The 18,990-nt window shown below is 41.9% G+C and overlaps 1 protein-coding gene across 4 annotated transcripts in view; it reads right to left on the bottom strand.

The window, feature by feature from the left end:
• Positions 1-18,990, bottom strand: part of LOC142592732 (zinc finger protein 341-like) — an 85,517-nt gene that overhangs the window by 10,833 nt on the left and 55,694 nt on the right. For all 4 annotated transcript variants that reach the window (XM_075704353.1, XM_075704363.1, XM_075704345.1 and 1 more), the window contains 4 exons: positions 13,773-13,937; positions 8,542-8,652; positions 8,303-8,419; positions 7,052-7,293 (listed from right to left, as the gene is read on the bottom strand). In XM_075704353.1, coding sequence (XP_075560468.1) covers positions 7,052-7,293; positions 8,303-8,419; positions 8,542-8,652; positions 13,773-13,937 — 635 coding nt within the window. The remainder of the gene's footprint in view (positions 1-7,051; positions 7,294-8,302; positions 8,420-8,541; positions 8,653-13,772; positions 13,938-18,990) is intronic.

Below are 18,990 nucleotides of genomic sequence, written 5' to 3'. Positions count from 1 at the left end.
GTTTTAACAGTGAAAAGCCTTAGAGGGCCTTGTTCACAAAACATGAAACCGCGAGACATTCTGGAGGCTCAGTCATGACAGTGGCACAGAAAAAGTAACAGAATGAGTGCAGTGCTGTTCAGTATAAACGTTTCGACTTGGTCTAGCTGTTCACTACACGTGATACATGCGGCTCATAGCACGGTCCAAGTAGTCTGTGCCGATTATTTAAGCATTTGCAAGAATAAGATTGCTAAGAAAAAAAAATTTTCATTGTGTAGTAAACGTTTTCGATGTTGCCTCCCGGTGGAAGCTACTGCCAGAGGCCGAGGGAGGATATTCGCGACATCGACGAGGTCTGCCAGCACTGCTTTACGTGCCTCAAGGAAATCCTGTGTTCATGTAGCGACACCCATGATAAAGCAGACGAGGCATTCCTCCAGGAAGAAGCGATTGACAACTTGAACAGGTATGTCCACCTTTCTTCTGATGTTTCATCATTACAGCCACCATCTTCCATTCACAAATGCAGCAGACGATCTTATAGAATGAGAAAATGGAACAAGATTGAAAGCATTGCGGTGACGAAGATACACTCAACTTTAAGCGCTGCACACAGAAGCGCCAGTATACCTGAACCGTCTGTAACAGAATGTTGTGCATGCACTGGCTGGTTAAATAGCTTGAAGCAAGCATATGAGGCTTCAAGGTCCTATCGAGAGCGCCTCCTACTCTTAACCATCGTGCCACCATAAGTTGAAAACAACCACATTCCAGAGGCAGTCCCAGCTGTCACAACGTACATGCTCAGAAAGGCCCCAAATTGGCACGAGAAGCATGGAATGTGGTCACATTTTGATCCATACATGAGGGCAAGGTTAGGCCAATGGGATGTATGAGTTGCGCTCAACTGCTTCACAAAGGATGAACTTGGGTGCTCTCGGCAGAGCCCGAACAAGAAGGACGTGTCAGTCATCACGGACTGCCAGAGAGAGTATGTTTCAAAGCGGTTTATGACATGTTCTATCCGTGAGACGTTCCAGATGTTCAAAGCAGCTCACCCCGAAAGTGCCATTGCCCTGTCAAAGTTTTACAGCCTGTGTCCAAGATGGGTGTTGCTCGCACCACAACAAGAGGTTTGCGTTTGCATTCATTGCGCTAATGCCATACCTTTGTGTCTCCGCGCTTGAGAATGTAACCGGCATGGAAATCTCATTAGAAGGTGTGAAAACATTGTGCCTTCGTGGCTTCCTAACCACAGATTGTATGTTAGGTGAATGCAAGTGCTGCCCATGGAGTGAAAGCCTCACTTTGGCCAGTCTGGGAATGGTCAACGACGACTAGGTCACATTTGCTGTTTGGGAAAGCGGTAACTTGATCAACAAGACATCGTCTCTAGCCCTTTTTTTTGTGAAGGAGCTTGGCAAATGGATGACCAAATAAATTCCTCACAAATACATAATCCGCACTCAAACCACGGCTATTCATGAGGCAAAGAAGTGCGAGCAGCGCGGAAGCATTTTTCTGCATTTTGATTTTGCGGGAAACTGGGCTGTTCTTACTTCAAATTAAACAAAGTCGTACCATTAGCACAAGAAGCAAATCTACATTTTCACCTGTGTCGCCATGACAAGGAAAGCAACACACAGCTTTGCTGTCATAAGCAAAACATGCATCACGACGCAGTGCACGCCTGCCATGCCCTAGGTAGAGTGCACGAAGTGCTCGATGACAAAGCACCCATCTACTATCATGTAACATACATCAGCGGTGGTGCAGCGAGCCATCTTTAACATAGGTGCCAACTGTATGAGTTGTGCCACTCCAAGTATATGTCCTCGAGGTGGATATTTTCCACTACCGGCCATGGGAAGAATGCCTGTGATGGCGCGGGCGGACTACTTAAGCACCAAGCTTCCTTGCATAACCTCAGGTCTGGAAGCGCCACCTCCATTCACTCGGCACATGAGATGGTCACCCAACTTAGTGGCAACATTTAGAATGTGGCCCTGCTTCCCGCGCCTGCTGCAGCCATCAAGGAGCATCGTCAGCAGGAGTGAGTGGAGTGGAAGTCAGTGCCGTGTGTGCCAGGAATTCAGTCACGGCATGTGTGGACGTGTAACCGCGATCAGTCAAGTGGACATGTGCTGCCCATTGCGAGAACTGCTGCTAGTCAGCAGACAGTGATTACACCCTTTTAAATACTACCTGCAAAGGACACGCAATAAATTTTTTCGAGCACCACAAGTAGTGTCGAGTTTGTTCTCTCTTGCATCCCAGAAAAAGCAGAAAACACGTTCTCTATTCTTGCCCCTATAAGGAGCCCAGGTAAACTTTCCTTCATTTGTGGAAACCACTGCCTTTTCTTTTTTCAAAAAAGAGTAAACTTTAACAAACCAGAATGAGTCATCACAGCACTAAAGCCAGCATGTTCAACATGGGCTCAAACGTCACTTACAGCGCATACATAGACGAAGTATGTATGCGCTGTAAGTGACGTTTGATACCATGGAATACCAACTAGCTCGTACCCAAAACCTTGCTTCAACATGGGCCACTTTGGCCCATTATATTTTGTGAATAAAGCAAATGAGGATACATAATATCGCAGCCACGTTTTACCCGACATAAGCGGACCTCCATCCAAAATTTTTTCAGAAATTGGCACAGTTTTTTTTTAAAACTTGTTTATTGAACTACTTTCTTATTCTCTTGTGTTTCATGTAGGGAGACAATATTTTGCATAAATGTTGCAAAGAGAATTTTCTATGTTTGACACTTTTTAAAAGTTTCTTTGTGAAATAGAAAATGTGCCAAGACACATCAAAGTTAAAAAATTTTTCTATTTGGGCCATGTTTGGAATCATTTTACATTTTGATCATTTGTGGACAGCATAAAAAAATTCATGGAACTAATTTACTGTGAAGCGTATTAAAATGAGCAGAAAAGTTTTTCAACACAACATTTTTAGTTTGCATTTAATTCGGCCATGAAATCGGAAAATATTGTAGTAAGCAATAGGAGGACGCTCGTGCTGCCACTTTCACACATTTTTTTTGGCTAGCTGGGAACGCCTTTTGGGAATAAAATTTTCGGTTCCGTGCAGTTTGAATATTCCTACATGACATAAAAAAACAGACAAAAACAACAATATCAAGTGGACACGCATGTTTGATCTCTCGTGGAATCATCCAATATACTTTCTTTAATTTGACTCTGGTTAACAAACCTTGGCGGCGGATGTGGAACATCCATTCTGCCGCAGGCGTCACAAGTACGTGATTTTTCTTGGTGACGGCAACTGGTCAATACACCTGCTTTGTGAGTGGTGGCGCTGGCTAACACTCCCAAGGTTATTTCTATAGTAACACATAAATACCCAAGAAAGTGGATGGGCAAATCGTGCCGCAGTAGCTCAATTGGTTAGAGCATCACACGCGTAATGCGAAGACGTGGGATCACTCCCCACCTGGAGGCAAGTTGTTTTTTGATCCACTTTCATTGCCATTAATTTATCATTTCTTTAATTCAGTTAGTAAGTACAAGTAATTTCCCCTATTTTTTCCTCGGTGCCTTTGTTGGCTTCTCAGGATATGATCAATAAAAATTGGGCCCCTCGGTTAACCCCCTTTCTTCTCGTTCTTACATAACGAGGGTCTCGAATCCGGCTACACTTATGCCTTCAGGTAGCATGTGCAGGTTTATTGATCGGTTGCCTTCACCCAGAAAGATCACGTGCTCGTGATGTCTGCGGCAGAAAGGATGTTCCACATCCGCCGCTAAGGTTTGTGAGCGGTGGCACTGGCTAACACTCCTAAGGTTAGTTCTAGTAGTAACACATAAATAACCAAGAAAGTGGATGGGGAAACCACATTGCGGTAGTTCAATTGGTTAGAGCATCGCACGCGTAATGCGAAGACGTGGGATCGTTCCCCACCTGTGGCAAGTTGTTTCTTCATCCACTTTCAATGCCATTAATTTATCATTTCTTTAATTCAATTAGTATGTACAAGTAATTTCCCCTATGTTTTCTTTGGTGTCTTCTTTTGTTGGCTTCTTATGATAGAATTAAGATTGTGGGATAAAACTGAACGAAGTTTGTAAAGACATGCTTGTTCCTACTAAGAAAGATATGCAAAAAGAATTGCGAGATATACAAAATGTATTGCTGTCTAATATGCACTATCTCCAAAAAGAAAAATCTAACATTTTCACTGTACAGGTATTCCAACACAAAAATTTAACTGCAAACACTACAGCTGGGAGTGCCGGGCTGCGGCCGCCGATGTTCCTGGCTGGTTCGCATCGCCGTTGCTCTCAGAGTCAAAATCCGACGAAAAGGCAGCATCCTCAGACTCGCTGCTGCTCTGTCCATCGATAAAATGAGCTGCAGACGCAGTGGAATCACGACATCTGCAATCTTCCGACGTGCGCTCGCCGCTCCCAAAGACTGCCATTTTTGCTTTCTACTTTGACGATCGCAAAACTTCGGAGCGCGTTCAAAAATTGCCGCATGGCGTAAAAAAATTGAACTGCTTAGAAAACAAAAATATAGTTTTTCTCCATCACATGCAATGGTGCAGTGTGTTTATGAGTGGCACGGAAAGTCAAGAAAGTGGCATGTCAAACCATCGTTAGTTGGCTAACTATGCCCAATGGGCTCGGTAAGGAAAGAGTTAAAGATGCAGTCAATGAAGCTATTTATTAAGCATAACAACCTTCAAGATGTTTCTTAAAAAGTCAGCGGTTTAAATTACAGTTGAACCTCACTCATCAGCTGCTACCAGGCAAGAACTTGGGAAAGGTACATATAAAGAGGTGCAGTGGTTGAACAGAAAATGGGGACATGCATTGTGTCTTCAAACATTAAAGATGCAATAAATGACACATTCTGCAAGAGACCCACAAGATCAAGTCCTTCGTTTCCATTAAGTGACACCAGGCCCTTCATTTTTTTGTAAGAAGACACAGGGATTCAGCCTCTCTTTCAAAATGATCAGTTTTCCCAATGACTGGGCAGGCTCGAATGATTACTGCTTTGACATCATCTATACATACGTTTTACTGAATAAACACGATAAAAGGCTGCATTTCTTTTATCATTCTTTTGAGGTTCAGCCATTATGCAAAATTTATACATTTATGCGCGGCCTGCAATCTAAAATTATTTTGAATACCAATAAAAAATTAATATACCACTGTATATGGGCTAAGCCCTCAGATGCCACACATGCATGGTGAACTGCACAAACCTGCAATGTGGCCACTGAGATTACTGAAAGTGCATATATACACTCCATATTGTTCAAGATCTTGATCGTGTTACTAACTGGTGCTTAGCTTGGTAAATGACCCTGAATACTGATAAATGTGAACTAATAACAATTACATACAAACATTTGTATTTGACATTCAGTTACTCGATTGAGAGCAGCCTCGTCACTCGTGCATCCTCATACAAGCACTTTGGCATTCTTATAACAACAAGCTCATCATGGTCTGCCCATATTAAAAAAATAACAGCCAACACAATGCACATGCTAGGTCATCTAAAACGCAACCTTCATGCTGCTCTTTCCTATACAAGAAAAGCCTGTGTATCAAACATTAGTCCGGCCCCCAACTAGAATTTGCGGCTTCAATTTGGTCACCTTACAGGCATATCTAATTGACATTCTCGAGTCGATGCAAAACTGTGATGCATGTTTTTTTGCCAGATTACAACCCATATTCAAGTGTATCTAACATTAAGTTGTCATTGTCACAGCAATCCTTGGTATCATGCTGGAATGTAGTGTTGCTCTGTCTGCTACATAAAATCATTCACAGTGAGTACTCATCCACCTTGCTTCTTGGTCATCCATCGCGCTCATCTAGGCACTTGCACAATCATCTCATCTTCTAGCCCATTTTTGGTCAGACTAATGCATTTAAATCGCCTGCTTTGCCACGTGCCATGAAACATTAGAATGGTCTTCCCGATAAAATTGCTTACATTAACGATCCTGTAACTTTACAACAAAAAATTAGCGCAACCTTCAAGTGTTTCTATTCCTGGTGTATATAACTCGTTCTTGTATGTATTTACGCAACCTCCCTATTAACGGTATAACCTTGCTTTCTACTGGTAGAATTTTACCTTATGTTTGTATAATTTCAGCTCCTTTGAAGATAATTTATTTATTAATTTCACATCACTGCTTATATCTTTAACATTGAGTAACTTCTTTTTTGCTCCTTTGCTATTATGTGAAGCCCTCCCCACCTCACTCATTACTCCTTCTGGAGCCTGTGAGGCAAACAAACAAACAAACAAACAAACAAAATAAAACAAATAAATAAATATGTGTATGAGTATGTATGTGTGTATATACTATGCACACATGTACAGAAGCTGAAGTGTGCATGCCTGCAGGGTGCACCCTGTTTGCATATTGCACTTGCACACTGTACCATGAAAACTTAGGCAAGCCCTTATCATGACCACTAAAGCTTCCAACAAACCCTGAAAACATAAGGATACTATACTAACTTGGGATGCACAGCAAATTTTATTGGTAACTATAACAGCCTCCTTGAGTTTGCACACTGTGGTGTGCAAGTGAAATTCCACACTATTATAAACAAATAGGCATATAAGATGCTCAAACGAAACATAGAAGTTAGCCCTTCAGAGCTTGGAGATACTGCAGAGTTAAACCTGAACACAGTACGCATTAACTTTGAAGCCTGCTACAGCGCCAAGGAGAATTGCATGGATTGGCTGCCACTACTTTAAGAATGAAAGCATAGTTTTACTACAGTGAACTAAATCCTGTTTTAGTGAGGTTGCACCCTGTGCACCCAAGGTAAAACCAAGCATAAAGTCCCCTATAGCATGCAAGCACTGCTACTAATCCCCTCAGAAAAACCTTCAAGAAATATATGTCCCTGGATTTTTTCCCAAAACATACTCTTGCATACAATATTATTGTGCTTCTTTTTGCAGCACTAGTTGGCAATGGCCAATAACAAGAAGAACGTAAGTGCAGCAGATAAAATCTTCAAATTATCATTGCACTGGTAACTTGCCTGTTGTTGGCCTTAGATGTGGTTGTGCTTGGACCAATGGTAACGCTGATGCTATGGCTGTCACTGGTCACACAAAGTGAATGCGTAAGCTGGTGGACATTGAGTTCATATAAGGAAGCCAGAGTGCGTGGACAGTGGCCACAGCGATACATCATGTTGCTCTCATGGCTCTTGGCATGACTCAAAAAGGAATCTAGCTCTGTGAACGTCTCACCACACTTCCCCACTATGCACTTGAAAACCTGAAGTAGAATGAAGACAACATCATAAGCACAGCCACAATGAAAGGAGCAGTATTACAAAAACATCACTGAGTCTCTAGGAAACAGTAAGTTAGTATGTCCTCTGCAAAGAAAATGCACCTCATGCCTAATGAAAAATAAGCGCAGTGTGATAAAGAAAGAAACAGAAGTTCTTTGATAAAAGATGAAGTTTGCCTCATGACATCCCGAGAATCAATAATCACAATGTCAAGAATACAATCAAAGCAGTAGCGAGCCTAAGAGAAATGACTGAGACCAGAAAGTCCGATGGCAGGAGCAGAGAGTGACTACTCAATCCAGGGAGCCACCTTAAAACTTCTGCATCGACAAAGACAGCGCGAAACTGTCACGGGTGTTAACTACAATGACACGAGCGGGCATGAGCGGACAAAGTTAGAGCAACGCCAAGACGCAGTACTCATCCATGCACGAGAGCGAACGGTCCGGGGGACAAGCCAAGGTACAGGACAGCTCCCACCCAATGAGTCAACTGCTGGTGCCTGGTTTCTTGCTCCTTTTATACCTCTTTTTCATGGGCGTGGCTACCTTGCGAGGAAGGAGGCAATACCCCTCTAGTGAAGCTGAGGCCAAAGTGGTTTGTTATTCATTGGCAAGGCTCGGGTCGCTCCCTCTGTTGTGTAGTCGTGCAATGCTTTTATTTATTTACTCTTTTAAAAACATAGATGCTGCATGTTGTGTTACCACAACTTCATAACTGCCATTTTTTTTTGTTCACAACACATGTCTCAGTTTATGAATCTTTTTGGTATTATTTGAGCCTCCTTGCGTAACACCCCACTGGGGCCTTTAAGGGTATAAATAAATAAATAAATAAATAAATAAATAAATAAATAAATATAATGAAGACAATGATGACAAACAATATTAGAAAATGATACTATAACCTAGCCTGATGTCATTACATCATATAACACCTTGAATCACTACACTGCTGCATATCCTGGAAGCAAGAATAGAAGATACATACTTTTTCCTGCTTATGGAATGTCAGGTGGCTCTTGAGTTCAAAATAAGTCTTCCCCACAAAGGAACAGAATGGGCAGCTATAGCTGTTTGCCAGAGCTACATCATCAGTGGTAATCACCTGAAAGCAGAGTCCATGCAATAAAAAAGGAGGGTAGAAACAGGCAGAAAAATGCATCCTGCATGGGGAAAACTGAACTAAAAAGAGAACAATGAAATGTTTAAGAAAACTGGTTTCCAGACCTTCTTCGTTCCTGCGTTGTCATCTTTGCTGTTAGGGTCATCCACAGATGACTGCGAGCCATCTGAAACAAGTTGTGCTGGCAGTGTACACGACAAGCCATTGGGCCAAACCTGTTCCAAATATAAAGCAATAGGTTGATTAATGACGTACATTCTGCAAAAACTCACAAGATGGAGGAAAATTGATGAAAGGGAAAGTTGGCACCCACCTATATACCACAAAGCTTAAACTTACATTTAGTCAGTAAATGAAGCATACTTAATTTGATAGTACAAAAATCTTCACTAATCAATGTTCCCACATTTCACGTTCTCCATCAACACATCCACCTGCTGCCAAATGCTAGCATCCTAGTTAGCTCAGTTGATAGAAGAACTGCCCCAGAAGAGCAGTGGGGCCAAACTCAGTCCTTTGACAAGGGTACAGTTTAACGCGATGGCATGAAGGGCCCAGTGTCACAGAAAACCTGGTGTAGGCGTCAGCGGCCGAGAAGATCATCTCGAACCACCCATCCCGATCCACATCGGCATGGCGCATAGGCATTACTGAATTGAATTTCTCAGAGTAAAATGCGTCAGAAAATTCCTAAGGTACGACTTACACACAACCTACAGACATGATAGCATTGGATTGTAATTTAAATATATGAGAAAACATAATCCTGTTATGTGAAAACTCAAAACACAAACCTCTTTTAACACGATAGCGTTTTCCAGCTGCCGTTTGAGGGCTGTCTTAGTAGGAGTGGTGTGGCCTACTCGGTTCCTTGCAACACCATCAAAAAAAGAACCACAAAGCTCGCCTTCGTGCATAGTGTTCACTACCAGCATTTCCAGGAAAGCATTACAGTTACATAAGCTGCACTTGCTGGGAAGCGTGAGAAGCAGTCAGGGATCTTTAAATGTTCTTGCATTCCATTCTTAAAAGCAGAGCTTAAGCATCCTCCAAAATTTTTTTCTTCAGCTGTAATGTTTTTTCTCCAAGGAACTTGTATTGGTTTTTTTTAACTACATCCTGACAGAGGCCAACTTCCTCTTTCAGAAACCTAATATAGAAAAAGCAGTCTCAAAAGTGAGGTAGTAGTAAAAAAGAGAGGGGGGAGAAAAGAAAGTAATAAACTAGATGTAACAGAACATATAAATTCAATAACCACAGATACTATAACCTACAGAGTCGAACCCGGATATATAAAATCTTAAGGGGATGAAAAAAAGTTCAATATATCAAATAAAAAATTTTATACAAAAATTTTTAAGGAGATTTTACTGCTGTTTGTTATATACAATAATTCATTATATGTGGGTTCGATACATCCGGGTTCGACTGTATATGTGTAGTACCTGTACCACTGTGCTTTCCCACCTTCACAAGATGAAAAGGTGCATACAATTGTAGACTGCAATGACTAAAGCTTGCAACTTTTAAAAAGTGGAGTCAAAAAAAGGCAGGGGGAATTGAGCAAGATGAATATGTTGCCACATGAGAATTTGCCAGCTAAGCTATTGCTGTAGTAGAACTATTCTGATATGTCTTGGAGATAGGAAGAGAACAAAAAATATTCCCAAGAGACGTTGATTCTTAATGTTCTTGACCATGATTGTGTAAGCCAAGAAATTATATGATCCAATAAAGTAACATTGAGCTTCTACTGTGCTATGGCTGTTGTGTAGTACTCTACCGATTTGCAAATATATATGGTGTGGTTAATTCACGAAACACTTGGGACAGCCAGGATGAATAACTCGCTGCATAGTTTTTGTGGTTTGCAACCCATGCAAATCAAGCTGAATACTGTCCATAAAAAAAAAAAAAAACACTATCATGGGGATATTCATAACATGTCAGCAGCAAAAAGATATATTCAGTCTACGCTCGTTACAACAGACCAGCGTACAACAGACTTTCGGATATAATGGACCACATTTGAACCATAGTTTGCTCTACCTATTTTATGAATGCAATGAAGCTCGCTTTTAATGGACCCCGCTACAAAGGAATATTGGCTACAGTGGACGAAATTAACGGCAATTTTTTTCAAAATCAGGCGTATGAAAGGTACTTTTGTCCTGTCGGCACAGGCTGAAAACTTACTTTCAAGGGTCAGCCTGCGATCGTGGCTCAATATCGCATGCACGAGGGAGGAAGGCAGAGTGGAAGCATGGTGTCTTCTTTCGCGCGTGAGGTGTGTGTGTTTGGGGGGGTTCTACTCGGGTGGCTGCTGCTTATCTTGAAAGCGATTTGCGATGTGGACAAAGTGTGCCCAGTGCCAGTAGCTTCGTATGTGCTGCGCTTTCGACGTTTACTTTACATTGAAGCGAGAGACAGCACGAAGGTCAATTTGCTTGTTGCTGCTGCCACGGTTTCTCACTCAAACATTTTGACAGCGACTTTTTGCAGTCAGAGAGCAAGATGTGTTCATGTTTACCTATGCGTGTGTGACACCTTGCTTGACACCTTGCTTAGTAAGCAAATGTTTACAACTTTATACGGCCGATAAAGCTACTATTCTTACTCCGTATAGCTGTCTACTAATTTGCTATTGCAATTGATGCTTTGCCTTTTGAGCAACTGCAACTTTTTTTTTTTACTTTGGATGTTCGTAACTCACTCTTTACAATAACATTGTTAGACTTTCCAACCAAAGTTTTGCAAGTGTGGCATTTTGGATATTATGGACTTTTTCCAACCAAAGTTTTGGAAGTGTGGCATTTCGGATATTATGGACTTCGGATAAAACGGACATTTTATGTCAGGTTTCAGGGTTTATTGTAACGAGTCGACTCTAGTCGCTCACTAAAAACAAAAGAAATGATGAAGCAGGCAGCATGAAGTACTCTCCTACTGTGAATTCCCCCTCTGCATGGCACTTATACTCTATTTCAGACATAGCTGGCAACACTATGAAGGCTAGAGGTACTTTTCTAACTGCTTGCACTCCCAACCTAACTATAGTGAGTCATATAAGAAAGATATAGGTATGCGTCATGCAGTTGGATGCAACACTGCCTCACACATGTCTCAAAATATGACCTAATTATTACTTGGAAGGCATGGCAGATGTGAACCTATTTACCACAGAGCGAGCAGAGTGGCAGATTTCTGCAACCAGTGGCCACAGCATACAGGTTACGTATGTGCCCTAAACATGATACAGTCACATGCCTTTATAAGGAAGCGCTTGGAACCTACAAAATCCTTAGTTGTATAGATCACTTCGTTGCTGTAAAGATCTCATGCTGTACTGCTCCCTAGAGCATGATAGGCATGTTTAGCAACAACAAAACGACATTTATCATAAATTTATGTCATATTTAGTCAAATAATTTGTATTTTTCTTCTGTAAATTTTCCTGGGTAATTTTCTTGGTTTAATGGAATGTGCGACTGCAGTTGACCTTACAGCATCGAGGTTTATGGCATGCTCTGCAGCAAAGCCCAGGAGCGATTCAAGGTGCAGTTGCACAGCGTCGAATGCTGCTATAGCCACCTTGTCAAGATTCTTGGTTTATCTGCATGCTCTTCATCACTGCTGCTTTTGTCAACCTTCGCCACCCTCCCTTCCCTGGCTTCAATGATGTCATCTGTCATCATTCTCCCATCATCAACCGTGACGTATATGTTAGTCAATACACCCACTGCTGTACTGAAAGTATTGAAAAAAGTCGCATACGAGTTGAGCGATTTCTGGAGCTAAGCAACAGGACTTGAACTGTCACATGCATTTGCTAGACACATGCATTCATTCTAAAGCGACAAATCAGCCTTTACAACAAATCACAAGACAAATCAGCCATCAGGTACACCTCGATTCCTTTGTTGTACATGCAAATTCACTGCAGTAGTCTTTATTGTAAAGACATTCGCAATACCTATGAAAGATAGGAATTGGGCTGGGACATAAAGAACCCTTTCGTTTTACAGGTCATATTGTTGCAGAGGCATTTGACTATATGTTGTAATGTTGTATACTGGAAGCACAAAGGTGCACAAATAATACATGATTTGACATAACTTTTCATCCACATGTTGTAGTTACAGTATACAAAGCAGTTAATCTGTAAAAAATGTCGCAGATCAAAATCAACTGCATTGCAAAACGTGCAGAATGAGGCTTCTATGACCGTACTAGTACTTGCGTAGCTTCCACAGTGTTGCTTGCTAGATTTGAAACAGAGCTACCAAGTGAAGATACCAATGGTTCTTTTCATAACCACAACTCTACCACAAGCGAACAAGTGCATCACGTACTTCATCATCATATCTACTAGCGAGACCTTCCGTTTTTATAAGCTTCCATTATATCACGACTTTGTTGCAAAGCTACAGAGTGAATAGGACTATGGAATACATATTGTGTTGACCATTGCGTGAAGTCCACTTATTGCTTGGTTATAGTGATGTATTTGGTCTACTGTTTTATGTTGACGGGGAGAGAAAGAATGGTTAACAGGAAAATATTGGAAAGCTCGCTGACTGCCCCGTGACTGTCTAACATGGCCAACAACTGAACATTTGTCAGCAGTATAGGGAAGGGAGGAAAAATGAAGGTGCATAACATCTGTTTGCATTCAATAACATGTGGTTATAAAATGATCCAGGTGCATGCTCACAAAGCAGTTATCAATTAATCAAATTCTGGGGGTTTAAGTGCCAAAATAACGATCTGATTTTAAGGCATGCCGCAGTGGGGCGACTCCAGATTAATTATGACGACCTGGGGTTCTTAATATGTACCCACTACCTGGTACGGAGCATTTTAGCATTTCACCTCCATTGAAATGTGGTCACCGTGGTAGGGAATTGGACCCGCGACCTCGTGCTTAGCAGTGCAACACCATAGCAGTGGCTATGACGTTGCACTGCTAAGTGCGAGATTGCCATCAGGGTCGGTATAAAGCAGTTTGGGTCATGGAGTAGTTTGTGAGAACACTTAGATGCAAATCCCGATAGCAAACAGTTTTTAGGAATGAAAAGCTTTGTGAATACATAGACGATGATTTTCTGACTCACTCAAGATCCTTACAAATAGACTGCCCTGTACTATGCTGCTGGCAGAGTGTACATCAAAGTTCTTCAAAAGTACTGTTAAGGCCAGTACACTAAAAGAGTAGCACATAAATATGCCAATGACCCTAGTTGCAAAGAGCATTCCTACTTTTTGCCTACATTGAGTACAAAAGTGCAAAAACACATGTGCCAATGACAGTAAAAGCAAAACACATTTTCTTTACCTTGTGGGTCTGCATGTGCTTTTTCACATTAGATTTTTGGGCAAAGCCACGACCACAGATGACACATTGAAATGGCTTTTCTCCTGTGTGTGAGCGAATGTGCTGCTGCAGGTCAAAGTTTTTGCAGAAGGCCTTGCTGCAGAATGGGCACTTTTGCGTCTTCACCTACAACAAATAAATTAGGCAAGAATATCCAATGTTTGTTTACTATAACACTGATGCAAAATGCCTTTCATTATACTGCGAACAAGACCGGAAGAAAAATGCCCATTTGAACCACCCATTTGATTTGTCATCAAATAATAAAAAGCAACCAATAAAGAATTATAAGCTCCAAATTATCTCTAAACAAATGTATTGACTTTAAACACAAAAGAGAAAATTCCCGTAAGCACATCCTTTGATTGGACAAGACTGGCCCATTCACATGCACCCTAACTGTTAAAGGGGCACTGTTAGACCTTTTAAACACAGTAGGAACACAGTTTACAATCTGCGGACAATGTTGCCACAAACATGCAAGCCTAACATTATTCTGCTGCATGTAGCCTGGAGAGCCTGCAATCTCACATGAAAGATTGCTTGCTCTCTCTCGTGGTTTTTAAGGCCCCTTCTATTATGTGCTGCCTATGATGTCATAGACCTGTACGACAGCCTATAGATGCCAGTCAGTGGGCAATACTAGTTCATGATCATGAGTTATTCCCGAGGGAAAGCTCACGCACATGTGCACATCCACCCAGTCTTCTAGTAAATGGGGAAGCAGCAGTTCTTACCACGTCCTGCCCTTCCTGTTACCGCAACCTTAAAGGGTTACCGTAAGTGCACCGTGGAAAAGAAGAAAAAATAAGAAAGTAACTGGCATGACATTGCTGTCTGCGCTGCACAACTGAGAGGACACGTGTTGAGGAGGCATGCGGAAAGTATTCTTTTCGCTCTTTTATATCTGTTATGAATAGGTAGTACTTTGCAAAAATTTGTGAGATAAATATATTCATTGAAAGGCCTTACTCACTCCAGTTTGTTTGTTCTCAGTTTTGAAAAAAAAAAAAAAGGTGTTGCAGCGATGCTTGTCGTCCCTTCTAATTTATCACCACTTTAATTAAGTGAGTCAGGCTCGTCTACAGCTTACTTCCAGGTTTTTTTTTTTTTTTTTCAGAAAAGGCAGCACAAAATTGATACAGGCTTGAAAGGGACACTAAAAAGCAACACTAAATAAATTTAGACTGATAATAGTTTTCTTTCAAAGATTAATTTTCATTCTTTTGAGGGGAAAAAAGAATTGATTACTAGCAGAGAAAGTGAAAGTCGAATTTATGTTTCTTGAGTTCTTACCAATACTAGTACCACTGTGTTGAGACTTCAGTACAGTGCAAATTTTGAAGTATTTTCCTCCATGTGGCCACCTTTAGAGAATAACTTCTCAAGGCTTGCTAGTTTGTGTTACTGGCTCTTCTACAACTACAGTTGAATGTAATCCTTCTTTATCGATAAATAGTCAACCGGATGTGAGCAGACACTGTCAAACTCATGATATCATGATGCAGATGTAGTAACTCTCAAGGTGGTGTTTCCACCATTCTTTCGTTTTTGCACCTTTCCTGGCTTGTCCTCGCATGGTAAGAGTGACATTATTGCTATTTCAGAAGTATAAGCTGTTAATAAAGCTTAACTTAATACTCCTTTTTAGTGTCCCTTGAAAGAATCAAGCACATGCGGACATTAAATTGAGGCTTTCTCAACACAGAGAAGCATGGACAAGAAGAAAACTATAGATGCTTATTCTAGTGATGAACCATCTGTTGATCATGCAAAGAGAGCACGACATTACAATAGCCACGTCCACTCTTTAGATGATGATGGCACCACGGACAAGTTGCCAAACTAAGGCTCACATAAGCAATTTGAAAAAAAAAAAAAAGTGCAATAAATTATAGGGACACTAAAGAGAAACACTAAATCAGTTTAGACTGACAAATTATTTCAATGCATTGCTAAATTCATGGTAAGAGGTTGATTAGTACTATAGGTGAAGATCAAAACAAAGCTTCTAGCTTTTCTTCTATTTTGCTCCGCAACCCCAGCGCCTATACGTCAATGTGACATCACGGATTTCAAAGTATTTTTTCATATTTGGACACTTCTGGGGCAAAAAATGTTGTCAAAGCTCTGATATCTCTTTCTGGCTTGTTTAGAACACAATGTAGTCCATTCTAAAAAACGAAACCAAAAAAAGTAACTAGGCCTGAGCAGATGCCATCAACATCCATGACATCATGGTGAGCAGGTGCAGAAATTTCCAAGGCAGCGTCACCACCCGTTTTTAGTTTTTGCATGTTTTCTGGCTTATCAAGTCTCCCCTCACAGTAAGAGCAGTGTTTTGGTGTTGTACAAGCATAATTCAGCAATGCAGCTCAACTTAATTTTTATCTTTAGCGTTCCTTTAAGCCACCTCCTCTACACCACCCTTAAAAAGGAACTGTTAAAGGGTGTCTGTGTCTGTATCAGAAATAAAGTAGTAGTAACCAGTACAATGGCTGTTCAATGGAAGTATGGGCAGCCTGCCACATCCATATACGGCACTTATGAAATGGGTGAAACTAAATCATACTTCCAGCACAGGATTACACAGAAATCATGGTACTGAAAACATAGAACACAAAAATAATGGGGTTTTACGTGCCAAAACCACTTTCTGATTATGAGGCACACCATAGTGGATGACTCCAGAAATTTTGACCACCTGGGATTCTTTAACATGCACCTAAATCTAAGTACAACGGTGTTTTCACAATGTATCTATGCTTTCATTCTTGCGATTTCCATATAATTCTGTGCTGAAAGTCTGCTATGGACTCACTCCAACTCGAGCAAATCAGTACCTTCCGAAACTATACTTTGCAGTATGGCAAATAAGTTATGCAGAAGCCCTTGCAGGCTTCCGCAAAACTGATTTGCCCATTCGAGCTGGTATCATCAATTATCTGCGACAGTTATCAGGAGCTGCGACGAGACTTTTTTTTCTTGCTTAAAGGCCAACTGCAATGAAATTTTCAAAGACAAAAAAAAAAAAAAAAAAAAAAGAAAACAGTTTCAGATAATGTAGACAGAGTAGCCTCTGTGGAAAAATCTTTGGCTTGAAATGCGAGTGGGTGCATCATAAAACGCAAACATCGCCGTTTTTCATAGCAAAACTGAAAAAAGAAAAAAATATGCCACCATTACTACTTGCCAGAAGTGACGTAAGACAGACTGTTCAGAACCAGCACCTGTGTTGTCTGCTTCCCTTACTTGTAATGTTCCCGTGTGTCAGCGAACAGTTCCTGCACGTCAGCTAGCCAGAGTTCTTATACTCTGCTAGCTGCTTTGTGTTCTGTGCCCATGCCGTTGCGCACCCATGATTTTTTTTTTAATGCAAAAAGTTCTCCGAGTCAAGCCGGTTGTTTGTATCTGGTTGTCTATATTCAAAAAGCAGAGCCTCAATGCATTCCATCTTCACTTGGAGATGAAGAGCATATTGAGTGACCAAGCTAAAGGCATGGATATAGTCTGGTGTAACACGATGTGATCCACGCGTTACACTACGTTGGCAAAAATTGAACACTCTACGGTCTAGTGTGGCTGGCGCGGGAATAGAACATGCCCCATCTCATGCTAGAGCCGCTGGAGCAGAGTGCATCACACATTAGCTTGGCTGACCAGCAGCATGCTTGGCTACAGTTCGGGTACACTTTGAGTTATTGTATGAAACTCTATGTGCTCAATGAAGTGAGCCTGCTGAGTTCGTGCCTTCGACAAACAACAACACGCTCACTTGCCATGCACTTGTGTGCTCCCACTGCGACGACTGATCGCCGCGCTGCTGCGGGCCACGTTTCATGCTGGACTATGCAGAGGGCAAAATTTTAGTGACCTTAGCATCGCCAGCATGACATATCCGACTTCATCGGCCACAGCGTGGCACGGTGGCAACACAAGACAATAATCACGCCTTTAGCATTAGCTACCTTAGGCCCAGTCAACCGATCAGGCAACCACTGCCATCTGTAGTAAGGGATGAGAAGTAGCTGAGACTTGGCACAAAGTGCTCATAAAATCAGGGCTGCAGCCATGGTAAAGTTTCACCCATCTCGCTTCGGTGGCATCGGATTCCGGCATAGTTTGCCATTGCATCTACACCATGGAAACTGCGTCGCATTCTCCGTCATGACAAATGCAGCATGCAGTTTCTGCTTACAGCATTCTTGGCGCGGTGTCAGAAAGGCTTTTGTTTGTCTACTTTGATGCGTCCAATGTAGAGACACGTGAAATGTCTCGAATATGATGCACCACCAGAAATAATCACTTGAGGATATCGCCCCTGAATACAACTTAACTTTGTCTTTCATGTGCCATCGCGGCTTTTAGTACTTATAGTTGTCCACAGAAAGCGTTTCACAAGCAGATCTTTCATGGTCAAGTGACTATGCTCACAAAATGTAGCCTGTGCAGCTTCGTCAAGTGCAGTTTACATGCTTTATGCGCATTGGCTGGTCTGCTTCACACTTGCCAGCTGTGGGCGGAGCACGTTTGCACGCTGAAAGCTGGGACAGGAAAGACGTTTGTCTTCCTCTGTGCGGCGTTGTGTACTGCACAGCTGTCGTTCGTGTTTGAGCACTTGACGGCCATAGAAACGAACGGCACCGCCGAGCAGCGCTGCCGTGCCAACGTGAGAACGCCGCATGCGGGGCAAAATTCAACTAGCCGGGTGTACACCTCTCCCATCTTTTGTTCACACTGCCTTGATTGCCTCTTGCACTGCGTGTGCTTGGGCACGTTTCGTACCGCGCGTGGTGTGTGTCTATGTCTGTGTGCGTGGACGTTTTATTCGAAGGACGATGTACACGCTTCTATTTGCCTTTAAGAACATCGGTAGGCTTGACGATTACTTTCACGGCTGCAATGCGGCAAAAGGGCAGCATCTGCTTAGCCATGTAAGTGACACTGTGCAGGTAATTGGAAACGACATTGTATGTGCCACCGGAAAAATCCTCGGCACATACGATGCGTGTTAGCCAACGTCATTTTTGCAGTTTCCCACAAAATGTTTGCTACAAATCAGTGTTGTCTCTGATGATGACAACAGACTTCCATCGACACTGTACGGAAATAAACAAAATATATCGCCACATAGCACAAGTACGGCATGTGCACACAACTGTAACTAGTACGTCCTCTA

The sequence above is a fragment of the Dermacentor variabilis genome, chromosome 1, assembly GCF_050947875.1.
Source record: "Dermacentor variabilis isolate Ectoservices chromosome 1, ASM5094787v1, whole genome shotgun sequence".
Classification (NCBI taxonomy): domain Eukaryota; kingdom Metazoa; phylum Arthropoda; class Arachnida; order Ixodida; family Ixodidae; genus Dermacentor; species Dermacentor variabilis.
This window is presented reverse-complemented; position numbering and strand designations above follow the sequence as displayed.